Here is a 13,451-nt window from a genome sequence, read left to right as displayed (position 1 = left end):
ATGTTCCGGACAGTCAGTAGCTTCTGCTCGTGTGTTTAAGAAGGGCAAGGCAAAACAAGCCACTCTTGTCATTAAAATAAACAGCAAAATACCAAGAACAACAAAGCATTAAACACCTCTCAGCTGCAGAACACAGCAAAAACCTGTCCGGCGCGTACCAGCCCTGGAATGCCAGGAACAGCAACACAGACAAGCACCAACTCCAGGAAACTGGGAGCAGCATTAGCCACTGATGTGGAACAGCTTAAGAAAAGGGAAAATCGAATACCAGTCAGGGTTTACCCAGGTTATTCTCCTTATTCCCCTTATACATTGCTGCCGATGCCAACCCAGCAAGCCAACATCCCCAAGAAGAAACCGGGGCTTGTACCTCAGCCCAGGTATAGTGAAACAGTTCAGGCAGATCACAGGGATGCAGAATCAGATTTAAATTTGGAGCAATATAACAATACTTTGGTGGGATTATGAATCATGTATTTTTAAAATGGGTGTGAAGGTTGCATCTATTAACATGCAACGTGTGTTTCAATGTTAGGGTACCTTGCCATTCTTTCTAGGTGGTGACTTCAGCTGGATCACCGATTGTGGCTAGACAATTCAGAGCCAACAACAAACTGCCACAATTGGACTCCTGTGGAAGTGGTAAAATACACCAAGCCACAGAGTGCCATCAATCCTGCAGGCAGGGTACTGCATAGATACACTTGGCTGAGACCAGACTGGTTCATCTATTCCAGAACGGACTTCTTGTTTGTGTCCCAAGTATTCATGGCAAGATCCACTGACACCACGACATTATGCCAGTGTGGCCCTCTCTTCACTACTTTCTGCTGGCTGACCCATAGGAAGATTGGAATGTTGGCAGGAAGATTTGGAAGCTGATTATGAAACTAGTGGCCCAGAAAACATCAAGGAACTCAAAAGGGACTATAAAAGTTGGAATATTTTGAAACCTCTCTTTGATTTCCCCAATGCAATGGGAAGCCATTATAGTGACCAATCAAGAGGTGATTCATTCTCTGAGATGCTCAGACAGCCTGTGGGACAGACAGAGGGAAATGTCCGGACTCCAGAAAAGCATGCAGAATCTGCTCCTGCTGCAGTCGATGGGGGATCATTGTCAGTGAGGATCTCCAAGTGGAACAGGATGAGACATGCTTGCACTCCTTATCTCAAAAGGTACACAGAATGCTGAGCCGCAGCCTGAAGGAAGATGTCTACTTGGTAACATCTTCACAGCCAGATGTACTTAAGATCAACAAAGCCTTTTATGCTAAGCTGCACAATGTAAAGCCTACAAACATCAATGGCCTCCCCAGTCCTTTCGTGTCCTCTCCCTGAGGTTTTAAACAACAGCAGGCAGGAGAGCCTTGGATAAACCACTAACTTTTGAGCAGGCAAATACTATCCAGTCCTTTGAGGCAAGTAAAACTTCTGGAAGTGACAGTTTACTCGCTGAGTTGTATTTGACTCTGAGACTAGATCACATCTCACCCACAAAGTATGCTTCCAGCTGGCGACATGCCAGAATTCCTGAGGGGAGGCATTATCACCATCTACAAACAGGAGGAGGAAAGGGAAGAGATTAGAAATTAGGACCCATCTCACAGCTTAACGTTGACTATAAAATTCTGTGCAAGGTCTTTGCCACTTCATCAAGTCTACTGTGGAGCTGTGATCCACCCAGATCAGATCTGCAATGTACCCAGCAGAACAATCTTGCACTACTCAGGGCAGGAAGGTCAGGACACCTGTCTAATCAGCTTTGACTAGGAAAAGACCTTCAATAGAATATTGCACCTGTTAATGATGGATGTGTGCTCCAAAATGCAGTCTGGGAAGAGAATCCGCAGTTGGATTCAACTGCACTACAATAACATCACAGTTTTAATCAATGGGTAGGAATCGGGAAAGGCTGTCCTCTCTTCTCTGCCTTGTTTGTGTGTCATAACAAACCTTTTGCTGACTCCATGAAGGATATGGGCTTTAGAGAGGGATGATAACTCACAGATTGATGAGCACCTGTGACCAGTTTGAGTTAATTTCAGGAACCAGAGTAGTTAGGGGGTTTTTTAGGTACTGGGCAGACCAATCTTTTGTCCCCTTCATCTTCAGATCAATTTAGCCATGGGTGCTGAGAATATCAATGGATTTATCAGGTGGGTGTAAATGGAACTCATTCCAGAGAAGTGATGTAACGCATTTTGAGAGGGCAAACAAGGCAAGAAAATGCACGAGAGATAATAGGATACTGAGAAGGAGCAGAAATGATAGGATACTGAGAAGGAACATGTCCATGTATTGCGCCTTTTTCAACTAGAGAAAAGCTTACGGGACAGCCATTCCCTGGTTCGTTCCACAAGGCAGTGCCTTGACCTATCAGAGTCTACCTGCCTGGTTTGAATTTAAGCAAAAGCTTAGCAGTTAACTGTTCCATGGTGCATTCTCCCTGGCAATGCCTCTACTAAGAGTCCACTTGCCAACCAATCAGCACACACTACTCATGCAGTATAAATTGTTCTCTTTGCAATTGGTATTCTTGCGAATCTGTCCTGATGATGCAAGATGAAAAGCAACACTCAAGTTCTGTGCTACCAAATGACTACACAAAGTATACTGGTTAAATCCTCAGGTGTTTCTCCTAAATCCTTAAATCTTTCTTGTTCTGATAAAGCACCTGCAACTAATTGGGTTTCAAATTTGCTATAATTATAAGATTAGCTTGAAATATGGCCATTTGCACTGCAACATATGATCTTGCGTTTAGCAGAATAATCCCCATTAGAAAAGTAATTTACACCTGCAGAAGTATCAGTTGGGGACATAATTGCAAAATCCATTTTAATTTCCTAAGAGAATACTTGCTGCAGTGACAAAACTGAGTACCCTCTTTGCATGCTAATGTACCTTCACCTGCGTGCATTCACTTTCTAGTTTGTTCTAAAGGCATCCTGATGGGCGACTTTATAATTAACTTGCAGTTGAATAATTGGGGGCCTGACTCCTGCATTTGGAAATTGGAATATAATTACTTTGGATTGTAGCTATTACCCTGCTCTGAGATTTGCGAGTATTTATAAGATATACAAACGGGTTAGGAGGCAGTCCAATATAGTTTGAGTTTAGGAAACAGTGAGGGATTACTTGTGATAATGTAGTAATCATGTAGCACGAAAAGATCAGCAATCAGTTTGGCTAATGAGTGACGCCAACCTGGATTTTCTTATTGGGCATGACTGAAATTAGGGCGCACTTAACTGTTGAAATTTCTGGGATCATCCTCATAACTAACTAATTTAGTATTTGTTCTGTTGGAGGCAGGCTTGCAGTAGCTTAAAGGGAGAAAAGACTAGAAAGTTTTGAGGGTGGCGGTCCTGAATAACAATCACTGCCGTATTTCTTAATTGGGATTCCCCGTTAATGTTTATAGCAAGCCTGTTATGTTGCTGGAAGTGTTACAGAATTAAAAAGGACGAGTCAATGACCTTCATTCCAGACACTCAGGGTAATGCTCTGGGGACCAGGGTTCGAATCCCATGATGGCAGATGGTGAAATTTGAATTCAATTTTTTAAAAATCTGGAAATGGTGACCACAAAACCATTGTTGATTTGGTTCACAAACGTCCTTTAAGGAAGGAAATCTGCTGTCCTCACCTGGTCTGGCCTATATGTGATTCCAAACCCACATGGTGTTGACTCTTAAATTAGGGATGGGCAATAAATGCTGGCCTAGCCAGCGATGCCCACATCTCAGGAATGAACTTTTACAAAATCACCTGGATTTTGCAGTAATTAAAAACTGTATGGGAGAGAAGTTCTAACTGAAGATTTGTTCTTCAGTGCTTTGCCCTTTTAGAAGCTGATATTTCCGAAATGGTCTTTAATTGTTGCAAAATTCTTAACGAGGAATTGGAACCTTAGTAACTTTTTGTAATTTTTCGTAGGTAGTAGATGTTATGTGTTTTTCTAATTTCATCTGCGAAGAATATATTGTAAGGTGCATAGAACTGCTCACATTTAAATATAGACAAATAGTGTTTTATGTAACTGGCAAGCACTGGATACAGTCTTAGCACTTATGCATATTACAGGTCGACTGGTCTGCTGCATTATAACAATTCTGTGATGATGACATATTGTCTGTATGTGGGAATTATACAACTATACTTCTGCTTGAAAGGAATTGTGTTCCAGCAATCAATCTTCGCCTGGTTAATTCATTTGAGTTCAGGTACAGCTTTTGGCCCTGGACAAGGAGTAAAATAATCAATTGGGAATCCCATTTTTAGTTACTGTTTGATTGAGTTTAGCCATAGTGCCTCCCCACAGATCAACATCCTTGTTGAGGCCATACATGAAACATGGTATTTCTAGTCACATACGTGACTTCCTTTTACATAAAGTAAACAGCTTGTGTTAATGCCTTCAGGAGATAATGGCTTCGTGGTAACACTCTCACCTCTCATTATGGGTTCATGCACCACTTCAGACACTTGAGCATATTCAGGCTGTCCCTTTAATGCTGCACTGTTAGAGGTATTGTCTTTCAAGTGAGATATTTTTGATACTGAAAGGCCAAAGCTGATCCAAGTCATTTCTTCAGTGTGTATCATCTACAAGATGCACTGCAGGAACTCACCAAGCCCCCTTAGACAGCACCTTCCAAACCCATGACCAATACCATCTAGAAGGACAAGGGCAGCAGACACATGGGAACACCACCACCTGCAAGCTCCCCTCCAGGCCACACACCATCCTGACTTGGAAATATATTGCCGTTCCTCCACTGTCGCTGGGCCAACATCCTGGAACTCCCTCCCTAATAGCACTGTGGGTGTACCTACACCACATGGACTGCAGTGGTTCAAGAAGGCGGCTCACCACCACCTTCTCAAGAGATGGGTAATAAATGCTGATCTAGCCAGCAATGCCCACATCCTGTGAACTGAAAAAAAATAGAAACCCAAGGCCCAGTCCACCCTCCAAGTTGGACGCACAAGGTCCCACCACTCAGAAGAACAGGTGAATGTTCTTGGTGTCTTGGTCCAAAGTTATCCCTTAACCTATATTACCAAAGCACATTATCTTGTCATTTAACTCATGGTTGTTTGTGGGGACATGCTGTGCGCAGATTGACTACCATGGCTCTATATATTACAAAACATTTACGTCCTTAATTGTCTGGAAAGCACTTCAGGCCTTTGAGGTTGTGAAAAGCACTAAATAAATGTCAGGGTTTTTTTATATAAGGGTAGAATCTTGGGTGTAAAGGGGAGCACTTGTTAAGTTTGGTACAGATGAAAAAAGCTCTCAGCCCATTTTATCTGATTCTTGAGAATACCAGCACTGTAATTCCATTGTTACATTTGGCTGTTAAATCAATTCAGTGCCCTAGCTGAACCACTCTTCACTTGTTTCAGCTGTTGATCTACTTGGGAAAGAAATACTCCTGATTGTTTTAAATTTGCCATTTGTAACCCTGCACTTCTGCTCTCCTTGGCTTTTAATACAAGCATTGTTTTGGGTTTGTTATCTGTCTTAAGTTTTTTTGTGTCCATAGAAGATGTTCTCAGGTTTATCTTTAATACTAAAAAGCCAAAGCTTATCAAGTCATTTCTTCATAGCTTCAACACTAGGAATCAGTTTTGTTGCATTTCCTCAGTGCTCCCTCCCTGCCAAAATTGGCCTCCACATGTCACACTGACTACTTTGTGCAATGCACCAGATGGTTGCTTTACCAGGTTACTGTACAGCTTCATTCAGCATGACTGAAGGGGGTTTAAGCACAATACCCTATTGATTTTACTTGGTGCCAACTCTCTCATGACATGGTCAATGACTGATCAACTACTCTCCTGAACTTCATCCTCGACAAATTTGACACAAGCATGACTTAATTGTGCCTTGATAAAAGCAAAAAACTGCGGATGCTGGAAATACAAAACAAAAACAAAAATACCTGGAAAAACTCAGCAGGTCTGGCAGCATCTGCAGAGAGGAACACAGTTAACGTTTCGAGTCCGAATGACCCTTCAACAGAACAGGGTCATTCGGACTCGAAACGTTAGCTGTGTTCCTCTCCGCAGATGCTGCCAGACCTGCTGAGTTTTTCCAGGTATTTTTGTAATAGTGCCTTGTATTTGTCTGTATGGAATTTCATTTGTCACTGATCAATGAAGTTTTCTGCTAAGCTCTCTTAGCTGTCTTTCCTTGTTAAGTGTGAGGAAAAATGCTACCAGAAGTGAGCGATGAAAGTAGCTGTGGATAACAGCATAATCAGGCTGATGTAAGGATGGAGGAATACTCTGAAGTCTTGTTTTATTACCTTTGGGGATCACAGTGTTTAAGAAGAATTATCTGAATATTTTCCAGCATAAGTGTACAAAATGTCAGCGAGAGATGGGCACTGACATTATGTATTTTTGACCATTTAAAATTTTGGCCCACTTTTTGCTCACTGATTTGTGCAAAGCTGCAGGGTTGGTTAAACAGTTTACTTTCTTTACTGCTTAATGTCTTACAACATTGCATTGATTAAGAAGTGGAGTTGAAAGTGGCATGAAAGGCAGTGTGAAATTGGTTTAGCTCATAATATCCGTTAAAGGAAATGTTGAAAGAGAAAATTAAGTACACAGAGGTTGGGGTTCCTTTAGCCTGACTTCTTTTTCTCTTAGTTTAGCAAGTTGCTTTTGGCAACTGGTAGTCTGACGTGTTCCAAACTCCAATTGCCATTGTTAAGTAGGTTTAAGAATTCTTTTCAGATTAACCTTTGCTGTTTTGCAAAGGTTTTTAATAACCAAGACACAATACAAGTACAAGGAAATTGTGTTTAAAATGCTGAGTACTCTGGCCAGACTACACTTATAGTATTGTGTCAATCTGTGATCTCTGACATTCTAATACTCTGACATTCAAGCCCTGGAGGTGGTTCAGATAAAAGTCACTGGGCCCTAGTAGCAGAGAACTCGATTCTGAAGAAAAAGCAGATTGGACCGATTGGCCTGAAAAGGAGGGAGCTGTGAGCTGATTTTATAGAGCTGAAACATTTAATAAGTAGTCTGGCAAAAGATAAATTTGGAGCACCACTACAAACTAAACCATAGAGTAGGACAAGGTGCAAATTTGTAAAAGCTAAGTTTATGAGTAGTGTCAGGAAACTCTTCACACCAAATAATCAATACCTACAGTGGACTTTGGAGTCTTGAGAGGCAAAACATTGAAATTATTTGAGATATTTACATTCAAAAAAGGAAAAATGTTGGGTCTTTTAGGATGGCAGAATTAATGTTAATTAATTGGTCATCTTTATCTATACCTTGGGACCTTATGGCAGTGGAAAGCAAGATGTTACTGATGGAGTCACAACCTTTATTTGGAGATTGATATCCTGAACCTTATGTGCAAAAGCTTCTGATTCTTTTGTACGATAGTAACAAAACTCTGAAAGAGCAATTGATACTTTTGAATAGATGTTCAGAGTCAATTTTTTTACTTTTGCGATTACTTCTTATATTATCAATTTGTTGTGCTTCTTTGGCAGGGAGAGGAAAAGTTTTGCTGTCAATGAATGAGCATTCCCATGATAATGGCAGAACAGCCTCCGCTGGAATCAGCTCTAATGAATGAAGTTCCACTTCTACCTCATATAGTCAATGGGGACAGCGGACAACAGGTGAGTGGTAAATTAAAGGCATTGGGACCTTTCATTTTAGAATTTGAAAGCTTCACTTCATCTAAACGTAACACAGAAACTAACAAAGTTTATTCCAAAATAACAAAACTTGATTTATTCAGTAAACACTCCAAGGGTAAGCTTTCCTAATTGGGTGTCAGATTTTCAAACCCAGGTGTATATTCACTTTATGTAATCTTCTGTCTAAATATTATGTTTGTTTTGTATCACAATGTCTGTGTCAAAATAGTTCTTGTGCCAAATATTAAGTTCTGTTTTTTAAGCTTGGTAACAGTTACTTTAATTCAGTCAAATAATCAATATCTAGCTGCTTGTACTTTTACACCATAAATCCAATATGATGGTTAACTGGTTTGAGAAGCACTAAGCCCCACATTTCAAGTATATACATGCATTTGTTCTTTTATTTTGTAAATTTGCTTAATTTTTTAAAGCAGGGTCCGATGTGACCCTCCACCATTTTTAAAGATGAAAAGAGAATCTTGTGGAGATGCAAGTTAATTTCCGAGAGCTGAAACACATGACAGGTTGTTTTGTTTGTTTTCCTTAGCTCATTACCAAGGACCATTAGACTAGGTATGAAGGTCAGTGAATACTTCTCCTTGGCAGAGAAAATTAAGGCTTAGCTCTAAGAATGACCTAAAATACAGAGCCAAAAAATGTACAACATATAAGGAAAAGATATAATTCAATTAATAAAAATGAGCAGTTATTAGTCTGCTTTTGTAAACATTTTGAGTTGTTTGCTACTTTCTGAAGCTGTTTGGAAGTTATGGATGTGCAGTAAGTTGTAGTCCATTAAACCCAATGAAGACTGTTATAGTACTTTGTACTAAAATTTGTAGAAAATTACAATTTTAATGAGAATTGAAAGCTATAATTCAACCATAAGAACTAGGAGCAAGAGTAGAGCATTTGGCCCCTTGAGTATGTACTGCCATTCGATAAGATTATGGCTGTTCTGATTATGGCCTCAACTTCACTTTCCTGTCTGTTCCTAGAACTTTGACTCCCTTGTCGATCAAAAACTTATCTAACTCAGCCTTGAATATATTCAATAACCCAGCCTCCACTGCTCTATGGGGAAGAGAATTCCACAGATTAACGACCCTTTCTTTTCATCTCTGTCTTAAATAGGAGGCCCCTACTTTTTATTGTGTCACCTAGTTCTAGACTTGGCTGAAATTCAATGGGTTCCAATAACTTTTTTATTTGTAATTATCAGAATTCCTTGTTTGGGCATTGTTGTACTTACAGTGATGCACTAAATAAACTGGCACAGGTGAGTGATAAATTTAAAGGCATTAGGACCCTTGTTTTTAACATTTGAAAGCTTCCCTTATGAGGGATTTTGGTTTTGAAACAACTGTGCTAATTATAAGGCTGACTTTCCCCTTTGGGGCAGTGTAGGCCAGAGCCCACACTTATGACAATTATTTCTTCTTTTTGTCATGAATGGACCTCAACTTGCTCTTGAATCTGCCATTTGTGCGACAGCAAGCCCTTCTGTTGCAAAGCTGGGAATTTGAACCCTGAACCCTGAAGAATCATTTGGACCTGTCTTGAATGACAATTCCCTTGTCTATAAGGAGCTTAATTTGCATTGGAACTTTCCTGTCATTGGAGAAGGACAAAAAAAAATGTCTGAAAGAAAGAGATGTGCTGTCGAAGCTTTTTGTCTTGCACTCATCAGCACAGTTTGCAAGATTGCCAATAGTAAAGGGAACAAGAATTTTTACTGCATGAGAAGAGAGTGTTGACAGGTGGACTCTGGAAGAGGTGTTGCCATGGAAAATGCACCAGGGAACAATTAACTGCCAAGCTTCTGTTCAAATTCAAACTAGGCAAGTCAACTCTGGGCAAGGCATTACCATAGGGAATGAACCAGGGGATAGACTCATAGATGTTTACAGCACAGAAGGAGACCATTTGGCCCATCGTGTCCATGCCAGTCAACAAAGATCTGACTACACTAATCCCATTTTCCCGCTCTTGGCCCTTAGCACTTGAGGCTGTGGCAATGCAAGTGAATATCTAAATATTACTTAAATGTTGAGTGTCTGACTCAATCACCCTTTCAGGCAGTGAGTGTCAGACTCCCACCATCCTCTGGATGAAAAAAATTCTCCTCAACTCCCCTCTTAGCCTTCTACCTCTTACCTTAAATCTATGCCCCCTGTTTATTGACCCCTCTGCTAATGGAAAAAGTGCCTTCCTATCCGCCCTATGTCCCTCATAATCTTATACACCTCTATCAGGGCCCCTCTTAACCTTTGCTGCACCAAGGAAAACAACCCCAGCCTATCCAATCTTTACTCATATCTCTGATCCTCCAGCCCAGGCAGCATCCTGGTAAGTCTCCTCTGCACCCTCTCCAATGCAATTACATCCTTCCTATAATGCAGTGACCAGATCGGCACACAGTACTCCAGTTGTGGCCTAACCAGCGTTTTATACAGTTCCAGCATAACCTCTCTGCTCTTATATTCCAAGCCTCAGCTAATAAAGGCAAGTATCCCTTCTTAACCACCTTATCTACCTACCCTGCTACCTTCATGGATCTGTGGATATGCACACCAAGGTCCCCCTGATCTTCAGTACTTTCCAGGGTCCTGCCATTCACAGGGTTCCCCCTTGCCTTGTTAGCCCTCCCCAAGTGCATTACCTCACACTTTTCTGGCTTAAACTCTATTTGCCACTGCTTAACCCACCTGACCAGTCCGTTGATATCCTCCTGCAGTTTACGGCTATCCTCCTCACTGTTTACCATGCTACCAATATTTGTGTCATCCGCGAACTTCTTGATCATACCCCCTACATTTAAGTCCAAATCATTCATGTACACCACAAACAGCAAGGGCCCCAGCACCGAGCCCTGTGAAACCCCACTAGAAACAGACTTCCAGTTACAGAAACATCCCTCTACCATCACCCTTTGCTTCCTGCTTCTCAGCAAATTTTGGATCCAACATGCCACTTTGCCTTGGATCCCATGGGCTCTTACTTTCTTGACCATGAGGGACCTTATCAAAAGCCTTACTTAAGTTCATGTAGATCACATCAAAAAATTCGATCAAATTTGTCAAACACGACTCTCCCTTAACAAATCCATGCTGACTTTCCCTGCTTACTCTGTGCCTCTCCAAGTGCAGATATATTCTGTCCTTCAGAATTTTTTCTAGTAACTTCCCCACCACTGAGGTTAGACTGACTGGCCTGTAATTTCCTGGTCTATCCCTTCTTCCCTTTTTTAATAATGGAACAACGTTAGCAGTCCTCCAATCCTCTGGTCCCTCACCTGTGGCCAGAGAGGATCTGAAAATTACTGCCAGGGCCCCTGATATCTCTTCCTTTGCCTCCCTCAACAGCCTGGGATACATCTCATCTGGGCCCATGGAATTATCCACTTATAAGGCTGCTAAACCCGCCAGTATCTCCTCTCTCTCTCTCTCTCTCTATGTTAATTTCTTCTAATATTTCACAGTCCTCCACCCTGATGTCAATACCTGCGACGCCCTTTTCCACTGTGAAGACTGATGTAACATATTCATTGACGACTGAAACCAGGTCTTTAGGTCCAAACAAAGATTACCTCTATGGCCCCTAATTGGCCCTGCTCTTTTTCCCTAGTTATTCTCTTACCCTTTATATATTTTAAAAAACCCCTTTAGGTTTTCCTTTATTCTACTTACCAATGCTTTCTCATGCACTCTCTTAACTTTCCTAATTTCCTTTTTAAGTTCCCCTCTGCATTTTTCATACCCCTCTAGGGACCCTGCCATATTGAGCCCTCCGGTATCTGCCATAAGCATCCTCTTTTTTTCCTTAATCCTAACCTTTATATCCCTTGATATTCAGGATTCTCTGGACTTGGTGACCCTTCCTGCTCTTCTATCCCCCTCTCCATCTTGTCTGGATACCCTGTAACCAGGAATGTTGACCTTCCACTCCTAACCTTCTTCTAGCCAAATCTTGGTCATAGCTATGATGTCATACTCCCATGTCCCTATCTGTGCCCTCAGCTCATCTGTCTCATTCCTCAGGCTCTTTGCATTAACATATATTCCATTTAGCCTTGCTAAGCTCACTTCTTATCTAGCCTTGTTTCCTCTGCCTTCCAGACTCACTCACTAGCGTTTTAACTGCTAATTCCATCTCAGCTTCTCTCCCCCCTGAACTGCTTTTCAGGATCCCATCCCCCTGCCAATTTAGTTTAAATCCGCCCCAATAGCATTAGCAAACCTTCCCGCGCAGATGTTGGTCCTGTTCCTGTTCAGATGTAACCCGTCCAACTTGTATAGGTCCCAACGCCCCAGGAATCTCAAACCCTCTCTCCTGCACCATCTCTCCAGCCACACATCCATCTGCTCTATCCTTCTGTACTTATGCTCACTACTACATGCCACCGAAGTAACCCGGAGATTACTGCCTTTGAAGTCCTGCTTTTCAATTTCCTACCTAATTCCTAAAGCCTGCTTGCTGGACCTAATTTTCAATGTCATTGGTCCATGGACCAATTGGCAAGGACCATGACCTCTGACTGTTCACCCTCCCCTTTGAGAATGCCCTGTACCTGTTCCATGACATCCTTGAGCCTGGCACACAGGAGGCAATATACCATCTTGGAGTCACGCCTATGCTCACTGAAGCGCCTCCCCTCACTAACCAATCCCCTACACCCTATTGCCCTTCTACACCTCTTTCCCGCCCCCCCTGAGCAGCTGAACCACCCACAGTGCCTTGGCCTTGCCTCTGGCTGGCCTCCATAGAGGAACTGTCATTCTCACCATTTTTCAAAACTAAAAAATGGTTTACGAGTGAGATGTGCTCAGGAGATCCCCCTCACTGCCTGCCTGGTCCCCTTCTTTTGTCTGGCGGTCACCCATTCCCTCTCTGCTTGCACTTAAGCTGCAGGGTGATCATGCCCTGAAACATGCTATCAACAAACCTCTCAGCCTCATGAATGCACCATAGTTCACCCAGCTGCCGCTTAAGCTCCAAAACCCAGAGCTTGAGTTGCTCCAGTCGGAGGCACCTCCTGCCCACATGGTCATCCAGACCGCCAGGAGTGTCTAGGATTTCCCACATAGCGCAGGATGTACAAATCATAGGATTGAGCTCCCAGACATATCTTAACTAAAAAGAATATGGACGCTTGCTTTTATTTTACCCTTACTCCTACTTAAGTATAGACTAGATGTTAGATTCTCTGGATAGACTAGATCCTCTAGGTGCCACTGACTGCCTATCCCAGGGTCCTTATCTCTCTCTCTCTCCTCCAAATGACTTTCCCCCAAGCCTTTTGTTTGGTTGAAAAATGCGCTTTGTGTGGACATGCCCCTTCTGTCTGCAAAGGACAGGTTCCTGTGTTTGAATATATGTAGCTTCTAGCATGTGTAAGTGAGCCATGTTACAAGCCCAACTGATAATCTTAAATTGGTTGCAGCGTAATTCTTAGCACAATCGGAATTGTTTAGTAAGTGTTGTCCAATTGTAGAATCTCTCACTGAAAATCAATTACGTGCTCAGAATTGTGTCCAGACTAATGTTAGCTTACACCAGAGTCTTGAGGGACAGACACTTTGCTTTATCTGTGTCAATTATTATCCATCAAATACGGAGGATGGCACAGGTGATCAGATTTTTCATAGCCATTGCCACATATACAAGGAATTATTGCAATACTCGTCAAATTAGTGACTGCCTTTATTCATGATGTTTCTGTGGTAGACCTACAACTGCTGTTGCTTTTCTAAA

At 41.9% G+C, this 13,451-nt stretch overlaps 1 protein-coding gene across 2 annotated transcripts in view; it reads left to right on the top strand.

Annotated features, from left to right (window-relative positions):
- Positions 1 to 13,451, top strand: part of LOC121282022 (fibronectin type-III domain-containing protein 3A-like) — a 156,271-nt gene that overhangs the window by 59,227 nt on the left and 83,593 nt on the right. For both annotated transcript variants that reach the window (XM_041195356.1, XM_041195355.1), the window contains exon 2: positions 7,542 to 7,673. In XM_041195356.1, coding sequence (XP_041051290.1) covers positions 7,569 to 7,673 — 105 coding nt within the window. In that variant the 5' untranslated portion in view covers positions 7,542 to 7,568. The remainder of the gene's footprint in view (positions 1 to 7,541; positions 7,674 to 13,451) is intronic.

This window comes from Carcharodon carcharias, chromosome 9 (genome assembly GCF_017639515.1).
Source record: "Carcharodon carcharias isolate sCarCar2 chromosome 9, sCarCar2.pri, whole genome shotgun sequence".
NCBI classification, from domain to species: Eukaryota; Metazoa; Chordata; class Chondrichthyes; order Lamniformes; family Lamnidae; genus Carcharodon; species Carcharodon carcharias.
The sequence above is the reverse complement of the archived record's forward strand: the minus strand, read 5'-3'. Positions and strand labels throughout refer to the sequence as shown.